Source organism: Dermacentor andersoni, chromosome 2, assembly GCF_023375885.2.
Source record: "Dermacentor andersoni chromosome 2, qqDerAnde1_hic_scaffold, whole genome shotgun sequence".
Lineage (NCBI taxonomy): Eukaryota > Metazoa > Arthropoda > Arachnida > Ixodida > Ixodidae > Dermacentor > Dermacentor andersoni.
The window spans coordinates 178,949,963-178,977,193 of record NC_092815.1 but is presented as its reverse complement, the minus strand read 5'-3'; the positions used below and the strand labels follow the sequence as shown (position 1 = coordinate 178,977,193).

The 27,231-nt window shown below is 46.5% G+C and overlaps 1 protein-coding gene across 3 annotated transcripts in view; it reads left to right on the top strand.

The window, feature by feature from the left end:
- Imp (IGF-II mRNA-binding protein) overlaps nucleotides 1-26,329 on the top strand; it is a 68,499-nt gene extending 42,170 nt beyond the window's left edge. For all 3 annotated transcript variants that reach the window (XM_055075995.2, XM_050187170.3, XM_072286599.1), the window contains 4 exons: nucleotides 266-349; nucleotides 4,124-4,252; nucleotides 11,640-11,753; nucleotides 19,560-26,329. In XM_055075995.2, coding sequence (XP_054931970.2) covers nucleotides 266-349; nucleotides 4,124-4,252; nucleotides 11,640-11,753; nucleotides 19,560-19,781 — 549 coding nt within the window. In that variant the 3' untranslated portion in view covers nucleotides 19,782-26,329. The remainder of the gene's footprint in view (nucleotides 1-265; nucleotides 350-4,123; nucleotides 4,253-11,639; nucleotides 11,754-19,559) is intronic.
- The last annotated feature ends 902 nt before the right edge of the window (nucleotides 26,330-27,231 follow it).

The window sequence follows — 27,231 nt, the reverse complement described above, 5'->3', positions numbered from 1 at the left end:
GCCCTAAATTTGAGAATGAACGGACAATGGATGTTATGGACATTTCTTGCTAGATCCGTTATTACAAGTGTCAACCGTATTCTCGATAGTCCTCAGTTTTTCCGTGCCGCAGTGACATGCTTGTTTTTCGCTGACTGTCCCTTAAATGCGCGAATGCAGCAAAAAGTGCCATCATTCTTGTCCAGTGCCTTCACAGTAAAATGAAGGGTTCTGGTTTTTTGTGTTTATAATGCCCTTAATTTTCTCTCTCCTTTGCACCACTCAGGTTGCTCAACCAAACAAGGATGACCCTGCTGATGCTCACGAGAGAAAGGTCACGATTGTGGGAACTCCCGAGTGCCAGTGGAGGGTGAGTAATATAGTGTATAACCAGCCACCTTGTATGCACAACTGTGCACACACCTGTCATTGTTGTTCTGCTGTATTCCGTGGCTTAAAAGCAGCTTGAGACATAAAGGCCGTTCCACAGGCAGCAACTGGATTGAAGAGGTTTTTACACTGGAGCTGTTAAGAGAAGAAGAGGGAGGTAAACGGGCTGCAATGTTTTACAAGCAGTGTAGATTTATTAAAATGGTCCAGAGCTGTAATATTTGGCATCATAGCTATTAGTCACCTTCTTGCACCTTTGCCTCGTCGTTTGGTGGGCTTCGAAAAATTATTCTTGGCCTTGCTGGTCCATCAAATTCAACTTCCATTCAGTTGCGGACATCGCGCGAAGGGAGTCGCGAATGCTGCACGCTTGTGCGTCTGTATCGCCGCTGACACGGAACACAGCTCGAGGTGTGTCTGAATAGTGTGGCGTTCGCGGAACGATTTGTCCGGTGACTCTTGGGTTATCGCACTGTAGCTTGGCGGCGGCTGAGGCTCACTCGCAGGCTGCATGTCCGTGTCGCGCAATGCATCACGGAGTACACCGTCATTGCTGGCGATTGTAACCTTCCACCCGCATCACCTCCAGTGATGCGATCTCTGCTACTGATTCGCGCGTCTGTATGCCGAGGCGCGGGACCCTCCGTTGGTGCATCTTGCGTCAACTGCATTGTTGGTGTCGATGGCACAAGGCGATTGTCGGCTTCGCTGCTGGAGTCGCACACATGGTGCAAGGTAGTGCAGCACGTTATCCACCTGTTCAGTCGGGTGCTCCTCTTGTAACGCCAATCGTCATATTTTTCTTGCCATATGAGGCTTTCCTTTTTTACGAAGGCATGCTTCGTCGAAAATTTCTTCTCAAACAAGCGACGATCCATCACTAACGGAAGAACTCTCGGAAAACAGAATTTTGCGTGTCAAGGGAAGACGCTGGCAAGGTTTGCGAAGCAGACAAATGTGGTTGCCAGCTTGTCAACTGCCGCAGCAGCAACCATTGGGGAAGACACCTTTCAGCACGGCAGCCAAACGGAGGCCCGCTTTCATTGGAGCGCCCGTATGACCACCTCCAGCAGACCCGTGCTTCTTTTGTGTTTGCCCGTTCGTTACAAGATGGCGAGGACTGAGGAATTGAGAAACTGGACGGCGAAACTTTGAGCTTTGCAATGATACCGAGATGACTTGCTTGGTAGCGGGAAAGACGAGCTATGGCTCCACAAAGTGTGGTGACCGTGTGCAGTTTAATGCTGTTTTCTCGCCCTGCGCACTGACCAATTAAATTCTTTGGGCACTTTAAGGGCGCTTTCAGCCAAACTATTTTGATACAGTGTAGATTAAAATGTTGCCGATACCGCAACGCCTGGTTTCCAAAAGCAGACTTTATCGCGAAATGATCCCTGCGTCTCTCCGTGTAATGTAGACATGTCTCATGGACCTTTGAAAGTGCTGTACTTTTAGGAATTGCTTAGTCTGCAACTGTTGAGACGCTGTCACATGTCGTAAATACAGTCGCCGACCGTTTGTTCGGACCTCACGGGGACTGCGGGAATGTTCGAATAGATAGGTGTCCGAAAAAGCAGATTAAGAAGAAAGGAAATCTTTTATTTCCACGCACTTACTCGGGCTCGGCGGTAGGCTTGAAATTGTGAATGCGCTGTTGCAAGCTGTTCCGTTGACGCGCAATCAGGTAAGCCTGAATCTCGGAGAGGGTCGTACGGGCACTATAGGCGGCTGAACGCACAGTCACTGCTTGTACACGCTCCGTATGCGACGGCAGCTTAGCACATGGTGCGTCATCTCCCAACTCGGAGTCATCGTCCGGCAGTGCAGCAGAAACCTGACAAATGATTTCGCCGTCGAGTTCTGCGCATGTCAATACAGCTGTATCAGCACCTGTGAAACTGAAATGAGACTGTGTCCGGAATTGCAATGCAACCACTGCGCAGGTCTCGGCAGAACATTTTCGGCGTCGGTAGGGAGCACATTGGAAGGCGACAAATCCTAGGCCTCCCGGCACCCGTTTGCCGGCATTCCCCACCGCAGTCGGCGCGGGCACTGTCGGCGCGGGCACTGTCGGCGCGGGCACTGTCGGCGCGGGCACTGTCGGCGCGGGCACTGTCGGCGCGGGCACTGTCGGCGCCATTAGACACTTGACGCGATGTTTCCGTATGCCTTGTTGCATCACCACAACCTTGACACAGCACACAAAGCAAACATCATCACACCGACACAAGTCGCACAAACGAAAAACGTGGCCTACTCGCAGCGTCGTACACGAAGAAACAAACAAATCAGCTGCTGGATTGTCTTGACATGGCTTACTAAGCTGAGGCAGCAACTGCTGTAGCTACGAACAAGGCAGAAACGATGATGATGAGTGGGGATTTGCAGTAGTGCCACTTCATGGTGCAGCAAAGAGGCTCCGTTCAAAACAACTATGTACCGGTCAGAGTCGGTGCATGGTGCTCCCGATCGAGTTGGCTCAAGGAGTGTCCGGAAAATCAGACGAGAGGTTGCAACCTGTCCGAACTTTCGGCTGTTATACATTCTATGGGGAGAATGACGGTGCCGTGAAGTAGACCAAATAATCGAGCATGTCCGAATTTTTGGAGTCCGAAAAATGAGTCGGCGACTGTAGACGTCTGCAGAAAAGCCTTTACAGTCAATAGCCGATTTTTTGGACGCCTTCATGGCACCACCATGTACCCCGTCAAGCCAAATTATAAGAACGTCTGAAATTTTGGACACGAGAACCCTTCGCAGTCTGATTTTCCGGATTTTTCACCATGACTGTATTGGAATAAGCATCTTTGCCTATCTGTTTCACAGGGTGTGACGTAATGATGTTGGAAGTGTACTGGATGCTTTTAATAGGCTGTAACCCAAATGTGCCACTATTCGGTGTGAAGTGAGTGTCAATTTTCACTCTGGCAGCATCGTTGCCTACCAGCTCGTTTACTTTTTGGTTTCCCATAACCATATTAAAACACTAGGCAATAAGAAAACTACAAAGCGCCTCTCTAGCCACTTGAGCCCCACCAGCTCAACGTGTGTCGACATCTTGAGCCACAACGAATCTCATGGGGGCATGTCAAAATTTCCGGCAAAATGCACTGTCTGTAGGAGCTGCCGACCTAGGACGAGTTCGAGGAGTGCAAATGTAAGCTTGACGAAGCCGCAATAACGACACAATGTGTCTCAGGCCCACCAGCTCGGTTTGTGTTAGCATATTGTGGTGCAACAATTCATGCAACGCTTCGCAGGTGTCAAATAAAATTGAGTCTGGCAAATTCTTTGACTTCGGCTTGGCCCGTAAATTTTTATGGTTAGTATGTTTTCCTTGCCTTCTTTTTCTAGAATGTATGAATGAGGTTCTACATTACGCGTTCTCTTGAATGTCGCGAAAAGCAGAGACCACACAGAGAACATAATGCACACAAGTGCCACTAGTGTGCTTGTGTGTCAATGTTTTCTGTGTGGCGTCTGCTTTTGGCACCATTCAAGAGAATGCATAGTAAACTGCAGGAACTTGCCAAGAAACAAGTCCTCAAAACGCCTGCTTAATTCGCGCACCAAGGCACTGACATGTGCAGCCTGGTGCTGGAAACGCTTCGAGATGCCATGGGTGACATTGGTGTGGCGTTGATGCTGCATATGGAAGACTGCGCAGGTTGCTGCTTCAGGTTCTGCACCACGTTGTAGACCACAATGTGCTGCTGCAGGCCTTTCTTCATTGTTTCGTCTTGCTCTGATGCAGGCACAAAGCATGATCTTCAACAAAGTTTGCTACGAGGGCTGCATGGGCAATCCAGACGGCACCCTGAGGGTAGAGATTTACGTGCCTTCCAACCAAGTTGGGCGCATCATTGGCAAGGGTGGCCAGACGGTGAGTATCAGCAGCATTCACTGTCTACCTGCTTAGTTCGTTGTAGCTTGTTCGGAAAGAATAGTGTAACTGGAGTGGGCCGTACATCTTTCTGGCCATCTCTGTTCCTGTTGCATGTGCAGTCTTATTTTCCTAGTTGCAAGCAGCGATCTCTGGCAGGCTGCTGGGCCGTGAGGCAATGCAGTCTGCTGTGATAGAGCAATAGCGGCTATATCGGCCTGTATTCTTGGATGGTCACTTGTTGTAGAGTTCCGACTGTATCCCTACAACGAAAGCCAGGGTCATTTGTCACAGTGCAATATACTTGTATCTCCGGCGGATGGCCGTAGAATTTAATGAGCTTCGTATCTCTAGGCAACAAAACTTTGTTGCTTTACTAGAATCCAAATTTCAGTCTCATAATTTCAGCAGTGTACATCTTTTAAGGGGGGAGGAGGGGATCGGAACTAACTTTCTTGTTTCTTGACAGAAAGGGCTGAAATTTGGTACACACACTGCACATTGCTTTAAAGAGACAAATCTAAAATTTCATAAAGATATCTTCATTAGTTTTTGTTTTATAAGAATTTATAAGTTCCTTGCTTGTGGAAAGCCTGGCACAGTAACGAAGCATGATAGGGAGTTGGGAATACTTTGCATGTTTGCCTAAATGTCTAATCTACATCAAGACAGTGTTCGATTTTTTTTTTGTGCTCTAATAATTTTTTGCTCACCATAACACGCACATGACTGTGCTTCACTGCATGGAGCCATGTAGTTATTGTGAATATAATTAAATAATGGAAAGATAAAGAAACATATCAAGACTGTCTTTAAATACATCGCAGCTTATGGATCACAGCAAAACAAACTGGACCAAAATCGGTCCAGCCATTGTTGTGCTATGCTTTCCACGAGCGAGGTGACCGACAAAAAAAACGCAACTGAGAAAACTGGCTTCAAAGTTTTAAAAGCACTGCACATTTATTAAAAAGCACCAGGGCTGTAATATTTTGATTCATTGCTGCCAGGCATCTTCTTGCACCTTTGCTTCTTTGTTTGGTGGACTTTGGATGCCTTCTTCAGGCGTTCTTTGTCCTTTTCTTGAGCCCTCTGGACGGCAAGGGCACCAGGATGTACACCCAAGGTAGCACACATTTCCGAGTAAGCTCTTTGGGTCCCTGAATTATATTTCAAAACTGCCTCGTTTACTGCTGTCTCTACCGCAAAACGTGAGGCATGCTTATCCTTTGACAATGTTGACCAAATAACCGAGTGCAAGCTTTCAGCTGCATTCTGCGTCCTTCCACCCTTGCAGCGCTCCAGCAAGTGGACGTCTGAAAGACGCTGATACAAAGGCAGCATGGCTTGGGAAACTCTGCTCATAAGCTTGTATTTGTGAGCAGGCTGTGGTTCTTTTTTCGCCTCTGCTGCTCTCTGCTCGCACCAGCTGAGAGGGCCAGGGGGGCAGAGCTCATGGTGGGGGTCACTGTCAGTAGATGACACATGATAATACGTGGCCATGACAGCTTTCTGCATTGCAGCAACATCGTTAGTGTTCTTGCTGATAGCCAGGCCATAGTAGTTGGTGAGCTTTTTTATCAACTGTTGTGTGAGCCCACCTTTGCCACCCAGTGGCTCCCCTTTCTTGGCCTTGCTCACAATGGAGCGAAGGCCAGTGCCCATTCTTTTTTTCACATGGTTTATGCAGTCTTCTTTTGTGACTGCGATAAAACCATATGGCTGTTCATCTCGCAATGCCTGGAAAACACGGCTGTCTCCATCAGAGATGACTGCAGTATATCGCAGGTCGTTCTTGGCCAATGAACGGCCAAAAAGCTGCAATGCAGCCTCCACTTCCATTCGCCCAGAGCCAACTTCAGTGTTCTTTTGACACTGGTGCTGCTGCCTCCACTGAAAGTATGTGGGGTCACTCTCTTCTGGGCCCAGGCTACAACCAAGGCAGAAGTTTGACAGAACAACACTGTCCAGCACAAGCCCTGTGTGGAATTCTGTTATGCATCCAACCCCAATGTGGGAGCCGTGACCACGCGTGAGCCAAGTGCCATCATAAACAACGGTCACATTTTTACTGAAGCCAACCTCCATCTCGCTGTACACCTTCTTCACAGCAGCTACAGCATCTATAAAGATGTTGTTGGCAGCCTCCCCTGCAGCAGGCTTGAACAGCCCCTTCAAGTGGCCCTGGAATGTTTTGTGGTGCAAACCACGATGGGACACATTCATTGTGGCCCAGAAATCGTTCAGGGCTGTCTGCCCTTTGCCTATTGCTTGAACAGCTTGCATTGCGCGAATGTTCACATCAAACACCCTTGCACTTTCCTTCCTTTGAGAGGACCACTGGGACTCAATAGGGCCACAAGTAGTGCATGACAGCACCATTTTCACTGCCAGACCGAGCCTAGTATCGCAGTGCACACTCACAGTACGCTGTTGGCATCTTGTGCACAGAGTTTTGGCGATCAAAGAGTTAATCGCGGAAAACTGCACAATAATGTACTCACTGTCACACGAGGCCGAAATTTGTTCTTGGCCTTGCTGGTCCATCAAACTGAACTTCCGCTCAGTTGCGGACACTGCGCGAAGGGAGTGGCGAACGCTGCACGCCTGCGCTTCTGCAGTCACTGCTGACACGAAATGCGGCTCGAGGCGCGCCTGAATCGTGCGACGTTCGGGCGAAGATTCGTCTGGTGAACCTTGAGTCACCATACTGTAGCTCGTCGACGGTTGGGGCTCACTCGCAGGTTGCGCGTCCCTGTCGCACGATGCGTCGGAAACAGGGTACACCGTCTCTGCTGGCGATAGTGATCTTCGACCCGCGTCACCTCCAACGACGCGATCTCGGTTGCTGACGCACGCGGCCGTACGCACAGGTGCGAGAGCCTCCGTTGGCACGTTTTCCGGTGGCTTGGTTATCGGGGTAGATGGCACAGGGCGATTGTCGGCTTCGCTGTTGGAATCGCACGGTGCAAGATAGCACGGCACGTTATCGGCGTGTTCAGTAGGGTGCTCCGCTTCTCCCGCTGGCGGCCGTCTTTTTCTCGCCGTAGGAGGCTTGCGCTTCCGTTTTCCGAAGGCGTGCTTCGTCAAAAATTTCTTTTCAAACGAGCGGCGATCCATCACTGATCTGGGAGCTTTCAGAAATCTGAATTCAGCGAGCGTCAAATGAAGAACAACGCCAGCGTGGTTCGCAAAGCAGACAACTGCGGCCGGCTGCGGTTGCCAGCTTGCCCGCTGCCGCAGCAGCAACCAATGGCGAGACGCCTTTCAGCACGGGAACCAATCGGAGGCCCGCTTTCATCGCAGGGCCCGTGTGACCACCTCTAGCAGACCCGCGCTTCTTTTGTGTTTGTGTGCTTGTTAGAAGATGGCGACGACTGAAGAATTCAGAAACGGAACGGCGAAACTTCGAGCTTTCGAACGATACCAAGATGGCGGCGCTCGGTGGCGGGAAAGACGAGTTAGGGCTCCGCGAACTGCGGTGATTTTACGCGATTTAGAGCTGTTTTCTCGCGCTATACACTGATAAATTATTTTTTTTCGGGCACTTCTAATGCGTTTTCAGCCAAACCATTTTGATACAACGTAGATTAGGCATTGCAGATACCGAAAAGCGCCGTTGCCAAAAATCGATATTTTTTGCGATTTTCGCGATCTGATCCCCGCGTCCCCCCTTAAACTTTTATACAGTGCATACTCTTAGGCCTGTATACAGCCACATTACATTACCCCATAGCAACATAGTGTATGAACCTTCATTGTAACGAAGCCGCTTTGCTCGAATTATCGCTTTATTCGAAATTTCTCCAAGTCCCAGCCTGAATGCCTGGTTTTCCACCAGATTACTCAAAGCATACTGATAAGCTGCTCTGCTTATAGCGAACTGGCAATGGCTGCCTCCCGTTGATAACATAAAAGCGCAGTATGGAGAAAAAGGCTGCGTGACAAGAGAGGCTGAGGGTTGCTCGCTTGCTTGTGCGGTGCAAAAGCTGAACTCTGCTGCAAATGTGCACCCGCTCCTCGTCTCTGATAACACGGGGGCGCAGTATGGAAGAAAAGGGTGCGACGGCGTAGCTGGCGACGGAGAGGGTCACTCACTCACCCGACGTGGAAAGCTTTGCTTGCCGTAAAATGTAGTGCTGCCGTGAGTGCGCACTCCGTGGCGCTGCGGCCCTGCCGCTGTGGAAGTGGTGCACAAAGTGTGCAATGAAATGGACAAATGTTACCCTGCACCGCATTCCGTGTGCCCAGAGTCGGCCGAACCAGAATGCGCCACTTCCTCAGTGCTTGTGTGCATACTTGCAACGGCCAGTGCAGGCCTTGTGAGCATGCAGTTTGTGGATTGCTTTGGTACGTGTGCCTCGCGTGTGCTTTTGTGGTCTTCGGTTGGAAATGGCACTGCCAGTCCCTGCGTGAATGTGCCTGACCTTAGAACAGAAAGTTATTTAGCACACGAGGTGGAGAAGGCGACCGACAAAAATGTGAAATTGCAAAGCACTTCGGCGAACAGTCTTCAGCATTGTCAAATGTGCTGAAAAACAACGAAGCCATACGAGATGAATTCGAGAACAGCATCTCGGCTAAATGAAAGTGCAATCGTGATTCCAAGTATAGTAGGCTTCCATTAATTCGACTCCGGTTAATTTTTCGATTAGTTCAATCCTGATCGAAGGTCTTTGCTGGCACAGATACATTTCTATGGGCCCGAACTTCTGTTATTTCGGTCTTAACATTGGCCTTCCCTGGATAACTCAAATTTAGCTAGTCGGCACCCAATAGCAGCCCCTTTAGTTGCAGTGCCTGTCTCAGCTTAGCTTATGGGACAGTGAATGCGTTTGGAACATGCCTCATCACCCGTTAGAAATGTCTATATTCAAACAGCCCTAGGAAGGTTTTCAAGTAATACAGTCGAACCTCTATATATCGAACAGCGCGGTGATTGCGACATAGTTCGATATAGCCAGAATTTGATATATAAAATAACGTAAAATGTGTCGGAAACTTCTGCAAATCAATCAATTAACCAAGGGTGCGATCAGGGATCGTTCAGAGTGCGCGTTCGGTTGTGCCGACTTCTTCCGCCGTGAGCACGTGGTTGATTACGCCACACGCAATTAGCCTAGGCCATGCCGACTTCGTCCGCTGCGCGAGGTCGGCACGGCCTGGACGAGGTCGGCACGGCCTGGACGAGGTCGGCACGGCCTGGACGAGGTCGGCACGGCCTGGACGAGGTCGGCACGGCCTGGACGAGGTCGGCACGGCCTGGACGAGGTCGGCACGGCCTGGACGAGGTCGGCACGGCCTGGACGAGGTCGGCACGGCCTGGACGAGGTCGGCACGGCCTAGGCCAATCGCCGGCGGTGCAACTGAATGCGTGCTTCGAACAACGATCCCCGATCGTGCCCCAATCGTGGCACAGCAAGTACTCACTTGAAGCTTGACACAAAGTATTTATTTATTTGTCTGAAAGTACTGCAGTAGTGTAGCTTGCTTCTCATTGGCAGCACTGTGCTTAAACACAGAGTCCTCAACATTGTCTAAACAACCCACAAGTGATAGACCGGTGCCCCCTGTTGCGCTGCAGTAGTGGCGTAGAAGGGCCAAAGCAGCTACAGCCCCATTTGAAGTCGAGAGCGGGGCAAAATCAGCGCTTGCGGGATCAACCTCGGCAGTGTCTTCTCTTGGCCACTACTTCTGCTGCGATCTCCAAATCCGTCAAGAAACATTTTGAAACTGTGAATAACAAAGTATTAAGTGGCGTCTGCCAAAGCCTTGTCTAAGAGTGAGCCCAGTGAGCCCGTACTGTCGCGCATCTTTGTGGATGCAAGCCGCCAGTCCTTGCGAGGTGTGGCAGGCGCAGAGCACGGCACGGAGGAGAGGTCAGTGCGGCAAATGCAATGCGTCATTGACGTTGTTGAACTAGCCAAGCCGCCGCGTGCACCTTCGGCGCGATCAGTGTGTGTAGTATAGTGCGCAGCAGTCGGGAACGCCTATCACGCCACCGCTATCTTCGGGGATGTTGCAAGAAAGCTCAAGGCCTGTCAACAGGGCACACGTGGTCTAGGGTGGCAGAGTTCAATATGTTGTTTACATCCGACCCGTCTGAAATAAATAAAAAATGCATGCAATTTTCCAGGTGATATAGAAAGTGTTCGATATACGCAATAATTTGATATATCCGTGTTCTATATATAGAGGTTTGACTGTAATCGTAGCTCACAATTGACAAATGCTGATCTAAATTGGTTCCAAGCTATGTGGTATAGTTTCTTATTCACAACAATTGACACCCTGTAATTGCCATCCCACAACTTTTAATCAATGCAAATCATAGAAATTAGTTTTGAATTTTGTCAATGTTTACAATGTTCTATTTTGTGCTATAAATATATTGTTCTTTTTTACTGCACAGAAAGCATAAGAAAAAAATTTAACTTTGTTATGCATGGTGCATTGCAAGTGACTTTAGGAAAAGGTGAATTATAATAATGTTTATGGCATGCAGGCAAAAATGTACACCTTTGTAGCACTTCGCAATGCTTTAGGACTTATATACGAATAACAGAACGATTCTGCCTTCATTATTTTCAAAATGGTGAAGGGTGAGTGACAGCAACTGCCCGAACATTAAAAGCTTTGGAAACATTGCCCAAAAGTTTTATTTGTCTGAATCATTGCAGGAAAGCATTTATTTAGCCTTAAACATGCTTGACGGCACCATGAGGTCACGTTTTTTTTACATTTTCATCCACTCTTCGGAATTTTTTAGTGTTAACATGTAGATTGTCTAGTTTCAAACTCTTTGCCATCCTATCAGCAGTCAGCAATCACACTTGTGCACACAAAATAAATGTGCCAGTGATTAAAATCTGCCTCAGCCAGTAGGATCACTCTGTTTGCCCCACGTGACTGCAGTAACGAATTGCGATGCTAGTTTTCCCCCTTTTCGCGATCGCTTTTGTTTTTATTTTTGTGTGCAGAAATAGGGCGCTATGGTTATCTTAAGCTTTGATCTCTCCTGTTTACGGTACTACCAAGATGGCAGCACTCCGTCAGTGAAAAGTCACACGATACGCAGTGCGATGGCACCTCCCGAAGCCCAATTTCCTAGCAGTTCTTTATGACAGCCCACTAGGAAAGTGCCGCTTTCTTGATTTCTACTGCATGTTTTGTCACAGTACTTCACTAGGCGAACGAAGGTTCTGAATTCTAAAGAATAAGTAAATCAGACGATTAAAAAATGTGACCGAATTGACGATTTTATTTGCTGCGTACCCCCCTTAAACACTACATGTCATCGTCGTGGCTCAATAGTTGGTTCATTGGCACCACTGTTCATTAGTGGTTTATAGTGGTTTATCGTCTGGGTTGCTTGTGTGTGTTGCAGGTTCGAGAGCTGCAGCGGCTGACACGTGCGCTCATAAAGCTGCCTGAGGAGAGCCAGAACGCCAACACTGAGGAGACCCCAGTGCACCTCCTGGGTGACTTCTTCAGCACTCACGTGAGCATGCTCATTTTTCTCGCTGGCCATTCTTCCTCCACATTTACGCCTCAGAATGGCTTACCGTGACGTCGGACATACGTACCGTGAGTGAAGGCTGGTTGGTTAAGGGGGAACAGGGGTCATAAAAACTGAGTTGTGAAACGATTTTGAGGAACTACCGTATTTGTTAAAATCTAGGCTGATAGCTTTTTTGGAATCATGTACCAAACTCTAGGGTCGGCTTAGATTCGAGGATTTTAAAAATGCGCCGGTTTGTAATTGAATATGATAAATATAATGCATAGCTAGTGCCATCTAGAAAAGTCAGTATTGCAGCCGCTATTAGCCTGTAGCCAACTGAAGGACATGAGACGCCACTATTTTGACCTGTGTCATATTGGCGTGCGGCGCGGTCCACGGCATGGCGTTGTCGTAATGGCATCAAACAGGCGATGCCACTATAGTCCCACTTTCAAACGAAAAGTTGTGCTAGCCACCAAGGCATCGTCAAACGTCCAAGCCGGGCGGCACTTTGGCATCAATGAGAAAAATGTCTGTCGTTCGAGGGAGCAATGGGGGGAGACGCTTTATGCATGGCCGCAACAAGGAGATGACAGCGATAAGGAAAATAAGCGCACAATAACAAGGAGATGTTGACCGAGATTGCGCTGCGTTTCAGTGCCTGCAAGCCGTGCCGCACTGTCTGCGCTTGCTGACGTGAGCTTGCACGTGTCCGCAAGCGTGCGTGTGGTCTGGGCTAGCAGCGATCATAACCTAGAGTGAGCTCAGCATGTTCATATTAAATAAATGCTGTTTTTATTTTGTGAAAGCTGTCCTCCGTTTCTTTCTTTTTTTTTTCGTCTACATTCCAGGTAAGTTTATCTTATCTGGCTTCGGACATTCGGGGGTCGGCTTAGAATCGGGGCCGGCCTAGATTTGAGTAGATATGGTACTTGTTTCGGCATCTGTAATGCCTAATCTACACTGTATGAAAATGATTTGCCCAGAAACGCACCCCAAGTGTCCAAAAAAATTTCGTCAGCGCAGACAGCGAGAAAAGAGCCCAAAATCATGCAGTAACAGTGGAGTTCATATAGCTACCTCAGTCTTTCCCACTGCGGAGCACCGCCATATTGGTATTGTTCGAAAAGCTCAAAGTTCCTTCTTTCAGTTTCCTGCGTTCTCACCCACAATGGCCGCATAGGAAAGGGGCAAATGTAAAACGATTGGGGGCCGTTCTGAAGAAGTTCGTGGCCCTCCTATTGGCTCAGTGTGCCAGCACGCTCAGAGGCACCTACTGATTCGCTGTTACTATGCCACCTAGTGCCCTGACACTGCCAGTATAGAGCTCGTCTGCTAGGCATGCCAGTGGGCCTGCTTTGAAAACTATTGATTCGCAGTTTATTTGTTGATATCACATTGTGAACGTAAAACCAAATCGACCCTCCCTTCAAAAAAAAAAAAAAAAAGAAAAGTTCGAAACAGGACACGCGTCTATGGAAAACAAAGCGCAAGCCGTCTCTGCTTCCCAGGGCAAGAAAGAGCAGGCGGTTGTGTCAGACAGCTGATGATAATATCACACCGAAGATAAGCCACTGCTTCCTGCAATCTCGTACTGCATCGACCATTACCGCTTGTCCTCTTGCATAGTTCGGAGACCGCAGATGATGTGCCGATACTGATTCCCGTACTTCTTGCGTGTGCCTCTCGTGTGTATATGGGTTCGTGTTGGTGCATTGTGGATCCTGTTACGAGCCTGTATGTGCGCGTAATGTCAACATCAGCGGAAGCGTTCTTGTGTCCAATTACTATTTCCCCTCTTCCTTGCGTTTTTGTTTTTCTCACATGTACAGTAAAACCTCATTAAACCGTACCAACTTAAACAGTAGTTTCGTTTTAAAAGTAGTGAAGTCAAATCACCGACGCGGCGGCCATTGAACATAATGTGTTTTGTATCCGCATAAACCGTACCAGCTTAGTGCGTACGCATTGGTTAAAACATAGTGTTTCCACTTTTCGTCGCGCAAACTCGGCAGTGCGTCGTCTCCATCGGGAGGCCCGGCAGAACAACAAGCCTCAGAGATCAGAACTGCCTCCAAGCGCCCTGTGCGTTTGCACGTGAAACCACATCAACATCAACATCATTTCGATGCCGCACCAGAGAGCGTTGTGGCGTCGTGCTAGCGAGGACTCGCGTCATGCCGAAGCTTGGATAAAAAGGGCGCCGGGTGCTCAGCATAGAAGAAAAATTAGATATCGTCCGTGCTATCGAACGTGACACGAAGAAGTCAACGCTGGCACGCGACAGAGACCTGCTGTTGCCTACGGTGTGTGGCATTTGTAATGCGAAGAAGTTGCTCGGGAGCGCTGCTGCTACTGCGAAGAGATGTCGACTACGAGGTTAGACTTTTCGCCATCGTTGCCTCTGTTGCCGAAGTGTCGACTAGTGACAGTGATGAGGACGACACGGAAAGCAACAGCATGGGTGATTCAGGCCCGACAGTGGCAGAAGCTGCACGTTACGTCAGCCTCATGAATGCAGTCATCGCGACAAGAACTGGGGCGCGATAACGTAACTCTATTCCAAACGAAAAGTATTCCAAACTCCGGCACCCGGCAATGAAAAAGGCGCCCCGGGACGCCTGCAGCATTACTGCGCGCATGCACTTAGAATATGTAACGCCAACGAGAAATCTGCCATGTGAGTGTTTGCCGAGAAGAGGGCTGAAAAGCTGGCATGCAGCTTCAGTAAGTTTGAGGCTGCTGTCGTCGTGCTATGCGCCGCGGCATCAAACGAAAATAACACTTTCGTCGCGCGAAGTGAATAAATACTGCATGTTTTTCCCCTTTCATCGCACTCTCTCAGAGTTCTGTTTTCAACAGGTAAGTGGGTGATCTCATGCTATTTCGGTTAAACAGTACTACCGTTTGGTACATACTCTTTTCGAGCTCTGGCCAATTATGGTTTAACGAGGTTTCACTGTAGTTTTTTTTAGTCAAAAATTTTGGGATTGGCACTGTGTCCCTTCTACTCATTCAATTCTCGTCATTCTTTCTTTTACCTGAATGCTGGCGAATCAGAGGGTGCACAAGAACTACGATATAGTAGTGTCTTAGGACACTGTAAAGTTTGAAATTCTGTATAAATCACTAAGATGAATTCACATTTGTAAAGCTGTAACATAAAAATTTCGAAACTTTGGCTTAAGCACAGATACAAACATCAAAATTCTAACTTGCAGTCTTTGAACATCCAGAAACATACCTGCTTAGTTTTAGCTATCCTGTTGCACTGCGTTTTTTGCGGGCCACATGCCAAATTTTTAAGGGGGTTTGCATGTTCTAGAATGATAAAACATGGCTGAAAAATTGATTTCGAAAAAAAATGCATTTGAGGAACGTTTGTGCCTTCAAGCACCTGTCCTCAAATTATTATAGCCGATTTTGATCGGTAAATAAGAAAAAAAAATCTGCTTTCATAATGCCGTGGGAGCCAGGCTAAATTGGTTCAAGAGTTCCAGCGTCCGCCACAGCCGCCAGCCAACCGCCGCCATATTGGGCTTTTTAAGCTGGTTTCCTTGTGCGCATTTTGCGCCTGCTCAAAATGGCACTGCTCAAGCAGAACGACTTCTCTTGCCACTTTTCTGAAGGGTGATTTCTGGCCTCTGATAGGGCAGAGCGCACGCGCACAAGGCGAGCCCCTCATCTTGCGCCTTCCATAGGCTGGCGTGACCAAAGCAGCCATATTGTTTTTTATTTTTGTTATGCTTGCGCCGCCGTCTCTGCCGTTGCTGCTGGTTTGCGTGGGTCGTCGTCGTCTGCTTTCACTTGCGTTCACGCGGCTGGTGCACCGGCTTTTGTCTTGTGGTGTGTCAGGAGACGCTTGCCTAAAGGCCTGTCAAGCTTAGGGAAGAAAAACTAAAGCGTTGATGGAACGAGAGGCCGCAGGTCGCAGGTGACGGCTCACTGCCTGAACGGCCGTCATGAACAGAACGGCTGGTACCACCTGTTGCAACCGAAGTGCAGTGGTGGAATAGGTACGCCAATTGCGCAAACTGCACCGAGAGTGGACCTTTGCTCCATCGTGCGCCAAAACGGCATTTTAGCGGAAAATTGCTCCGAGCCTGCACCGAAGTGGCCAAACCATGCAAAAGAGCAAAGCCCTCCTTCCATCGATGCTTCGCAGCTAGCCCAACAGCACGTTAACCTCATCATCATTACAGAAGGAAGCAAGGGCCCGTCCTTAGTTTCTCACTGTGTTGACACTTCTTGCGGCGATCCTGTGGGCGCTGAAATGCTTGATCAGGTGGTGACACCACCATTGCTTGCCTCAACTGCCTCCGTGTTTTTAATAAGTGCGTATGATGCCTGTGCGACTTGGCAAACCTCTATTTTGGGAGACGTCATAGGCAGTGACTGGGTGAACGACACGAGACTGTGGCCACAGGGGCCGAGAATGTGCAAAAGAACTTTTGGAGCTGATTAAGTGGGGACACAGGTCTTTGGGACGAAAAAAATTGCGAAAAAGACTGACTTTTTGAAAATGGTGTTTCTGAAATCTACAGCCCTTTTTACACAACCAGACCGAATTTTTAAGGTATGTATTCGATCAGTATTTTAGCCGTAGCATTGCTTCATTTCATTGTTACTAGCAAAATTAGAGCCGAAATTCATACTAAAATGGCACTTCTGCGAAACGTAGCTGCCGTTTCACGCATCGTAGAGTGGACATCTTGTCTCATTTCAAAGAGCGGTCCCTTTTCTTCAAGGAAAAAAAAAAACTTACCTTGAATGTAGGCGAACAAAATAGAGTGAGGACAGCGTTCGCAAGATGAAAGCAGCATTTATTGAATATGAACATGCTGAGCTCATTCTATGTCACTTTCTTATCGCTGTCATCTTGTTGCAGCCCCCCCCCCCCCCCCCCCCCCCAACGACGGACGCCTTTCTCATCAATGCGGAAGTCGCGCCCAGCTTGAACGTTTGGCGATGCCTCTGTGGCTAGCACAACTTTTCATTTGAAAGCAGCGGCACAGTGGCATTACCTGTTTGGTGTCATTGCGATAACGCCATGCTAAACCAGTTAGACCCTGGTCAAAATGGCGACGATGCTCATGTACTTCAATCGGCTACTGGCACGGCTAGTAGCAGCTGCGATACTGACTTTTCTAGATGGTATTAGCTATGCACCGTATTTATTAATATAAGTTAAAACTGGCACGTTTTTTAAAATCCTCGAAACTAAGCAGACCCAAGATTGGTATATGGTTATCTAAAAAAAAAAAAAATCTATCGGCCTAGATTTGACTAAATACGATAAGTTTGGTATTGGTGTATTCATATTGAAGTGATCTAGGGGGTGATGCTGTTTCTGTCACACTAGTGTCATTTTGCAAATTACAATAAAAAATAGTAATGAGTGAAAATAAGAAAGTATTCACAGTAAATATTGGTCTGCTTTCTTACCATTAGAGTGCTTTCAAACAAATGGGCATAGCATCACCCCCAATGCAAGTCTTTGGCATTCAGGTCATGCACTTTTTGTGTTTAGCAACGCGGAATTGCCAAAAAGCCCCGTGAGAAACACCCATTAAGTTTATTTTCAGATGCTAATACTTTCTGAACTAGAGCAGCAATCAAAAAATCTAATTATACATTTGAAATCAGCGTGAAAAACTGAACAAAACAGTGAAGCTTAGGTCAGATTGAACAGAAAAATAAAAACGTTTTAGAACCCAGGTCCCCCTTCAACACAAGAATTTTAACTTTTTTTATTGACTTACAGAAAAGATACAAATTGCATATTTGTAATCAGCACACAAGATTGGATGTGTCCTGAAAGTTATTTGTGTCGAGCGAATAGCAAAAGATGTTTGTTCCAGACGCCAGGTCCCCATATATTTCGTGCTGTTCTTGTGCTTTTCTCAAAACAAAAAAAATTTGGTCTCCATCCAATATTCAGGCTTCGATATCTTAACACCAGGAACAGATAGCAATAACTTTTTTTTTTTTGCAGAACAAATGCGTATAAAGTATAGCAAGCAGAATTTTGTTTTTGTGTCGGAAATCAATTATATTTTGCTACATTTTCTGCTACATGGTTGCTCATTTTGTGGTCTTATATTCAATGGGTTGATAAATATATCTTCTAATGGTCAGATCAAGTGCTTGCTATGCTTTTTATGCTGTTTAACGATGCCTTAAAAATGTTTATTGTGCTATTTATTTTCCATTGTGGCCTTAAAGGGACACTAAAGAGTGAAATCAATTCTTCTGCATCAGTAAATTACCTCTCTAGGACGCCAAAAACACCACTCCTACTACGATAACTCTTGGTAAGCCAGAAAAAGCGTAAGAATGAAGGACGGGTGGCAACACCTCCTTGAAGTTCCCGCACCTGGTCGTTGTGACGTCATGGATTTTGATGGCATCTTCTAGGGCCTACTTAATTATATAGCGGTACAGATTGACTACATTGTGTTCTAATGGAACCAAATATTAAACATGGCAAATTTCTGGAACACGATGGGGGCGAAATGCGAAAACACCCGTGTACTTAGATTTAGGTGCACGTTAAAGAACCCCAGGTGGTCCAAATTTCGGAGTCCCCCACTACGGCGTGCCTCATAATCAGAAAGTGGTTTTGGCACGTAAAACCCCCATAATTTAATTTAAATTTCTGGAACCTTTACTTAGCCAATGCAGCCCAAATGCAAAAGCACACTTTGGAATCCCGGACGTCACACTGATGTACTGGCGTCTGGGTTTCGGTGCGAAATTCAAATACTGATATTTCGACCTTCATTTTCTCATCTAATAACCAAACTATTATTTTGAAATGACTGCCTGCAGTGTACTGTGTGAAACAATCAGTCTAAACTGATTTGTTTTGCTTTCATGTCCCTTTAAACAATGGAAGTGAAATTTTATCTTACGAACTACTTCACCTGCAGCAAAACGAATTACACATTTGAAATTGCAAAAAAATCCTAGTAAGACTGGAATATTTCCTCAATATTGATAAAAGAAAATGGGGAACATTATTTCAATAGCAATGTCTCACGTTAAAAGAAAACGAAGCCAAGTGGTGACGTTTCATCCATGACTTTAGTAGGCGCAGTGTTCTTGTGATTATAACTTGCACAAAAAAAAAAATTTAATTTTGAAGTTAGGTTAGGAAGTTGGGAAGTTTGGCTTGAAGTGTGGCTTCACGGCAGCACAGTGTGCGCTGCTGTGAAGTTTGCCATTCAGAGTTTTGGTATCTCCTAGGGAACTCCCACCCCCACGTGTAGTAAGCTCCCTTTTCCCCTCTTTCATGATCGCCCATTCTTCTCACTTTTTAGGGTAGTCGTTTTGCTTTTTGGTTGTGTCAGTATAGTCCTAATCTGTTATAATGGATCTACATAGAAAATACTTTTGGGTATTACAGACCGTTCTGGTTGCGGGCCACACCATGAACAAGTTGCCAGAACCTCACTCGCTCGACAGGATAATAAGGAAGTGGAGATTAGAAGGGGAATCGGTGACCTCAGAGAATTAATTGATGACAGAGGGCAAGGATGAGGCGTATTCTATGAGGATGAGGCGTATTCTTCCAGAAAGGAAGAGCAGTAGTGGAAATGCTGTACCAATTGTGTCAATCTGCACTGACTGGAATTGTTGCTCCAGGTTGCTTCAAAAGGGTCTTCTTTTTTATATCCAGATTGCACCATTGCTGCAGGTTGAGTGCATTCTGGCATTTGGTGCAGGCCCTCTTGTGCCTGAAGACGTTTTGCCGCTGTTTCGTGTGCTTGATGTCAAGTCTCCCTGTGCAAATGCGTGCAGGCTGCCCAGCGCCAGATCCGGGCCTTGGTGAACCGGAACCAGATGGTGGGTGGCCAGGGACCCTACCCCATGCACCCCCGGATGGGACCACGCAGAGGTGGTGGCGGAGGTGGCAGCAACAGCAATAGGCAGCAGCAGCAGCAGCAGCAGCCATCGCCTCCATCTTCCTCTTCCTCTTCGCAGCCACCACAGCCGCAGGCTGGCTCGCCCCCGAGCAACTGAGAGGGGATTGTGTCTGAACGTATTAGGTGGCCGTCCCTCTCCTCCCAGTCTCTTTTTTTTTTTTTTTTTCTTGTGGCCACACTCCTTTGCACCACTGGACCAGGAGTAACGGGGTAGGTAAAGGACTGCTTCTTTGTATTCAGGAAGTTTCTTTCTGCAACATTTGCTCAGCACTGTTCCAAAGGGTTCCCAAGGATTACCTGCGGTGATTGTGTGAAGTGGTGCTTTATTAGGGGCAGGTGGGGAGCATTGAAGGAGATTTTGAGTGTGGTGTTGGTGTGCGATTGCACTTCCTTTGTTTAGGGCTTGTACATCGGCATGAACACCAGGCTTTGAAAGTAAGCCTTTGCAGTCTTTTATTTTCTTTTTCTATGAAAGAGACCCATTGCTGGCACTAAATAATAGCAGCACACCCTAGTTTGTGCATGAAGGCCCGAACATTATGAAGTTAGTGTAATGAAAGCCTCGTGCATTTGACTTCGGCATGGTTTGGGCAGCGAGTCAAACTCGCGAAACTCACTTTTCCAGGTATCTGGATTTAGCTGGCCTTGATTGTCTTCTAGAATTGAGGCTCAAGCACCACCACCAAAGACAATTTCAGCATTGTAAATATGCGTGCGGTTGCCTGTGCCTCACTTACAAGGAATGGCGGTTAGTGAACTAAAGTAGCACATTTTGTTAAATGCAGTCTTTTTCTCCCCCCCCCCCCCCTTGTAGTGGTGTATTAGGAGTGTTGGCCACAAGAAAAAAAAGAGGAGGGGATTAGGGAGCAGGGCAGTTGATGATGTTGTTGACCTTGTTCTTCATCAACATGTCACATTTTTTTTCCTTCTCTCTCTTTAGGAAACAAATGTTGGAGAAAGTGGGTTTGATCGACACAAAGTGCAAATGTGAAAGAGAGAGAGTGCTCCTCCACAGGGGAGAGTAATGAGGGAGGGAGTGCGTGGAGGAGAGTGCATTGTATATATATACACATGTATACTACGTTTGGGTGTGGGGAGGAAGGGAACCCTCCTTTGTTTGTTCTGCATCAAATGAATACTGGCGTAGTGGGCGTCAGCCAATGGCGAGAGGCCACAGGAAGCACGGCTTTGCCCCTCCAAGCTTTTAGGCACCAAGCTGCGGCGACATCTTGCTGCAGCTGTCCGTCAGGCAGCAGTCGGCTGCTGTTTTAGACCAAGACGAGCGCTTTGTGCAACAGTTCTTGCTGAAGCTTGCATGCCCTACAGGCCCTCCCTCTGATTGCATCTCTCTGGAGCACACGAGTGGTGTGCTGTGGAGTGCTATGTGGTGCAAGACTTGCTGTTATGCTGCGCACGCTGGATTCCAGACAGATTTCTGGAAAACCAGGAGCCAACCACACTGTTCAGCTATGCAAGTCTGGGAAGAAAGCTTTAAGGGGGGGGGATGAGGCACTTCAAAAAATAAAAAAATTTTTGTAAAGCTATTTGAATGAAATTTAGACAGTGTATTTTTATCAGCTGATTTCAAAAGTGCAACTTGTGTTCTCTACGATAAATATTTTCTATAACATCCAAAACAGAATGTTCTTTGTTTGGAGCCTAATTACCGAATTAACAGTAACACACACAGCAACCTACAGCATACGGAACCGATTCTGAATGTTCATAGGGTGTCGTAACCTACAAATCGTTGCTTTAGGTCATTTCGAAGTGATGTTATAGGTTTTCAAACTTAGTCACGGAAAATACCGACCTAGATAATAGAAAGATATGAATATGGGCATTTTTTATGGCTACATTTGACGACCTATAACTTTGCTTCGAAATGGCCTAAAACAATTTATAGGTTACAACACCCTATGAACATTCAGAATCGATTCCGTGTGCTCTGTGTTAGCATGCAAGTTGCTGTTGATGAGCTAATCAGGCTTCTAACAAAGAACATCCTGTTTTGGATATCATAAAAAATATCTATCATAGAAAAAGAAATGCATTTTTGAATTCGGCTGGTAAAAATACATTAATTGTGGAAATTTCATTCAGATTGTTTAAAAAATTGTTTTTCGAAGTGCCTTGTCCCTTCTTAAAGCCAGTGTTACTCATGAATGTGTTTGTGGCAACTTGCACAACACCGCTTGCATTCTCTAGACGAGTGTGATCGAAACTGTGCATCAGTGTGTTTTGCCGACACTTGTTACAATGGTGGTGGCCTTCTGGTTTTCGGAGGCTATGAGCTGCGCGCTGACAGTGACAAGACTTGCTTAGAGGGTGACCTTCCTCCCCCTCTCATCTTGGGCGCAGGCGCAAAGGCAACCTCGTGTTTTTGTGGTTGCCAGGGCTGTGAAAAAAAAAAAAAGGTGCGTTTCTTTACACATGTGCAGCTTTCAGTAGCATATGTGACATGTGTATGTAAAAAAAAACGCGCCAGTCGTGTAAAACTTTTGGTCACGGCGGGCGGCGCTCGTGATGAAAGCAGCTGTATTGCCGTTTGGGCTGACCGACTTTAGTAGTCGGTGTTGCGAGTCTGCCGCTCACGCTTGAGCAGAGAGGAGGCGTTTTTGATGGAGGCGAGAAACACTTTCGTGTTTTGTGTTTCCGTCCCTCCCGTTTTTTTTATTGTATAAACGTTACGCGACGAACGAGAGCTTTTATTTTTGATACTTGTTGGAGAAACTTTTTTTTTTGTGTGTGTGTGTATGCGCGTGTGCAGGTGTGTGTCCTATGACAAGGTGGCGCCTTTTGCCACGACACACGTTTTTTTTTTTTTCGGATGCTTGATGACCTGATGTGATGCGAGACATTGCGTGTGGGATGGAACAGAAAAAAAAACATAGAAGGCAAAAAGTCTGTCAGAGAGATAAACAAGCAAAAAAAAACTTTTTTTACCAAGTCGGTCGGATAGTTGAAACCTGATAATTTTGCATGCACGCCTTGCATTGCCAAGCAGCCTTTTCTTACACATCTGCTGTTCTTCCATGGACGGGTTATGCTCAGAAATGTTCTGCGAGATGTTGTTGAGGCCTTTATTGGCATGTTTGCGTGTGCAACTTGTGAAAGACACAAAAAGAAGAAAAAAGAAAGTTCAAGACATGTTATCGGTTGGTTTTTGTGCCAAGTTTCTCCAATAAGTTCAGTTGTTTCCCAATCCCTTTCCCTTTGCAAGCAGTTATTACCGTTGAAGCTGGCGTCACAACTGCATTGCTGTTACACACTTGTAAAATTTGTGAGGGGAGCCAAGAGCACTGGAAGAAAAAGAAAAGCTCTCGTTCCCTCTGCTTCGGATGTTACACAAGAAAAAAGAAAATCTCATGTTGACCGCCTCGAATGGGTTAACAGTGCTTCAATGTTCAATTGTTTTTCTTTTTTTGTAGCTGCAGTGAAGATGAGACACGCAGACCACTAATCTTAGTTGTAACACGTCAACTGAATTCATAGGCTAAACACAACAGCAAAGAAACTTGTAAGTGGGATGCTGCTTGCTTTCAGCAGCAGGTTCTAGAAAACTATAAAAACAAAAAAAAACTTCATCACATATACTTTGACGATAGCAGCTCAAGGCCTTCTGCTGGCTTTTTTTGCGAGGGTGGGGGCTTCTAAAACAGAGTTGCGTTCAAAACGCCATTCCCACAGTGGAGCTGAAAGCAGTCTTTTTTTTTTTTTGCGCCGACATGCACCAGTTTCATTCCTATGACGCCCCTCCCTCAGGATTACAGGCTACAGAAACTTTCTCTCAGGACTGTGCTCCCACTCTCTCTCTCTTTGCGAGGATGTCTCCAGGTGATGCCCGTGTTAAACATTTGTTCATTTTGAATCCACTGGTTAGGGAGCGCAGCTTTGCGTGATCCTCTCCTCCACGAAGGAGTCCTCGTTTGACTGCACTCTTCTTTGACGACGGCTACCTCACTTGTACCATGCAGGAAGGGGAGTTTCTCCCCAATCCAGGAACCCAGAGTTTTATTATTACCGTGACTGCGACTACAAAAGAAGGCTGACAGTGACACGCATAACAGACCACTACAGCGTGGAACAAGCTGCTGCCATGTGGTAGCAATTTAACCCTGACCTATATGTCAGTTCATCCCATCAAGTTGTCTGCTTGAAAACGTATGCCGGCAGGGCAGTGAGTCAACCTGACAAAAAGCAACCACGTTGCTAGTTTTACTATCCCATTTGCTTCGCACTCCGTTTTTTATCATTGCAGCGGATTGAGGAAGACCTTTCATTGTCTTGCAGAGAAATCAATTTAGGTAGATAGATGTATCAAGGGTGGCAACTCTGCTGTGAAGCATTCTTCCAACTTGCTCATAACTTCAAGCTTATGGCTTGAACATTTCTTGGTCACCTTCTCTTTCCACATCCTGCAAGTGCAAGCAAGCTTTTTCAACTCCGGGCTCCCGCTTTGCTCAGAGGGGTCTTGCATGATAGTTCAACTCTCGAGGAAACTGATGAGCGAACCGGTTCGGCAAAGATGACGGGAGCATTTGCAACTTGCAGTGGCTACCGAGAAGAAAAAAAATGCGGACCTTGACAAATGAGACCTCGGAACTAATGAATGACAGATTTGAGAACAGACCCGATTTGTGAACATGACACTTCTTGTTTGACTGCCCCTTTTCTGCTATCCTCCATGCGGCCTTGGTGTTCGCTGGTTTAGGAAAGCTTCGTTAATGCGTTACTTTGTGCAGACGGCATACTCGTTGCACTTTTTTTTTTCCTGCCTTGTAGATGTTTGCTTCCATGTGTTACCACTAGATCGCATTGCTGTGTAAAACATGGATCTCTGAGATAGGCTTTCTCTTCTCATCTTGTGTATGAGCAAATGAAAAGGAGTTGCCTGCAGTGTTTTATGGCTTTCCTCGTGGTGGTGTCCATTCACCAGAACACCTTTTGAATTTTGACCCCTGGAATTTGCTAACTGGCTGCTGCTGCTGCCTTGCGCGGCTTGATGCTCTGGCACAGCACATCCTTTGCTTATCATGATCTAGATTACTCCTTCTTGCACTTTGGCATTTTCTTGGTTTTTTTAGGGTAGAGTTTGATCCTGTAGTTGTTAAACACCTTTTGCTTAAGTTTTTGTTCTCCCAGTGCTGCTTGGGCTTTGGCTGAGACGCAGTGCATTGCGCAGACTATACTGCTCTTTACCGATGTTCCTGGGCTTTATTAATTTTTTTTTCGTTTCTGCCTTGGTGGCGTTTGTTTTTCTACTGGCAGTTTTTTTTTCCTTTTGGCTCGCATCTACAGTCCATTCATTTACCCCACAGTTGTGTTAGACTGGCCGGAACAGCGATCAGCCGATTGGTGTCCGACCCTTAGGCTGTATTTTGAGCAAGTCCTTTTTTTTTTTTTTTTTCCGCCTTCGTTGCTTGGCAGCTGCCAGCAGAAGACTGTTGTTTAGTTGCTTTGAACTCTCTTGGTTACCATAAAAGGAAGAGACCAGGAGTTCTTTTCTGTGTGTTGCAGTACATAACCAGTCTGTTTGTCAGTGGGATTTTTTGGTATGCAGGGCGTTGTAGCAGTAACATTGCACGTAAAAATAGGCTTCATATCTAGTGTTTGCAGGTATTTCTTCCTTAAATCTTGCATTGCAATAGTGTTCTCATCAGCTTTGCTAACTTTGTCAAATTGTGGAGAGTTTCAGAATATAATTACTGGTGTGTATAATTTCCCAGCAGTAGCAGCAGACTGCTTCCCCTCAGTGCTTGGTTTGCTAGGCCAAACCCAGAGAGTTAGTAGCATCCATAGTTTTTGCTGTAACGCTGTTCGTTCTTGTGTCCATTGTGTGCTCCTTGGAATATTTCACTGTGGTTTAATTTGTGTAGCAAGAAACCCTTGTAATTGCTCTACGCCTTTATTCTTCCCGTCTTTTTTGCCGCTATATTGAGACTGTTTTTGAGACTTACTACCAAATTGTGTATTGTATTAGAGTGCAGTGCAATTTCTCGATTGTCCTCGCACCAGATGATGCCCTTGCTTGCTTTCACAGCTGTTGCGCGTGCCAAGGTGTGTCCACGGTGTCACCCTTTCGCTTTGGTGTTGGAGACCATCGGGCTCATGTAGCTCCCAGAGAAAATTAACGTGCCTATTGCCGGCACAGCAGGCTTGCACGCATGTGCTAGTTTTTCCGGGTTTCTCTATGTGGTTGGACTCCTTGGTCACCTGCTGCTCGCAGTCCTTGTTCAGTGTATTGTACTGGTAACACATTAACCGATGTGGTAACTGGAACCACCGTGTGACTGAGCCTTCTACCGCCGCCATAGCATGAGCACATCTAATGCAAGACGACCACCACTACCAACGAACTGAAATACAGTGCTGTCATTGTCAAGATTGACATGCGGGGCTGCACCTGTGGCCGGCTGCTTGGCATTTGATGAAAACTGCCGACTGTCCCCTTTCATGTCTTATTTAGCCCTTAAAATTATCTTTGGTTTGTTTCCTCAGTGTGCGCTTAAAGCATGGCAGTAGAAAAGTTTGTATCTGTTGGCATAATTACAGGATTGGCTTATGTTTCTGTGCAACCGTTTATTTCCCCTCTCTCGAAGTGAATTTGTATGAGAGTCTGGATGCAATACAGGTCTTTTTTTACATATGTTTCTGTGTCTTTGTAAGCAGCACATTGCTCATGTGCTGGTCACCAAGTCTGCTGGTCAGTTTTCAACTGTCACTGTGAAGCTTCTTTGGACAAGAGCTTGTATGCTAGTGATGAGACCACAGTTCTCATTAGTGACAATGGTTTGAAACAGTTCGGCTTCTCTGCATAATTGGTCAAAGGCCAACTTTATTATTTAGCTATATCAAGGAAGTGGTTTGAAATTTCTCTGCATGTCGTCTTTAACCTCGGTTCTTAAAGGGGTCCTGAAACACTTTTTGAACATAGTAAGAAAACATGGCCAATCCGCTGTAGAGGCTGCTGTAAACATGAGAGCCAAGTTTTACTGCACTGCGTGCAGTGGGGAGTTTACAATTGCTAAAGAATCGTGAAAAGTTGCTTGCTCACTTCTACAGTGTTGCGAGAGTTTGCAACCAGTTGGACCCACCAAAACTATTGGCTGACTACGTGATCGCAAGAGCATTCTCAGTTATACAAAATTGCTAATAGGAAATTCAATAAATTTAACATATGTCTGCCATCTCAACAAGACAAATTTTTTTATCTTTGCGCTGCTAGTCTACACAGGACGATTGTGTGTAGCAGAGTCTGCAGCACACGGCTTTCGAGATGGCAGTGACATGCTGCGTATTGTCTGTCGTGGCCATCATGGGAGTTCTGCGACGAGCTCTTGTGCTTCCTTGACACTCAAATTTTGGGCAGGGTTTGCCTTCTTCTATTCTGTGATGTGTAGCTTGCAACTGGAGACGAAAAGAGAAAGCTGGGTATTGGTACGGTAAGTTGGATTCCAAAAATTTTTGCAGGGCGAGATTTGCGAGACGGATGTTCTTTAATATAGAGGCCATATTATAATTAGTGTTTTGGGGGCCCGTTAGGA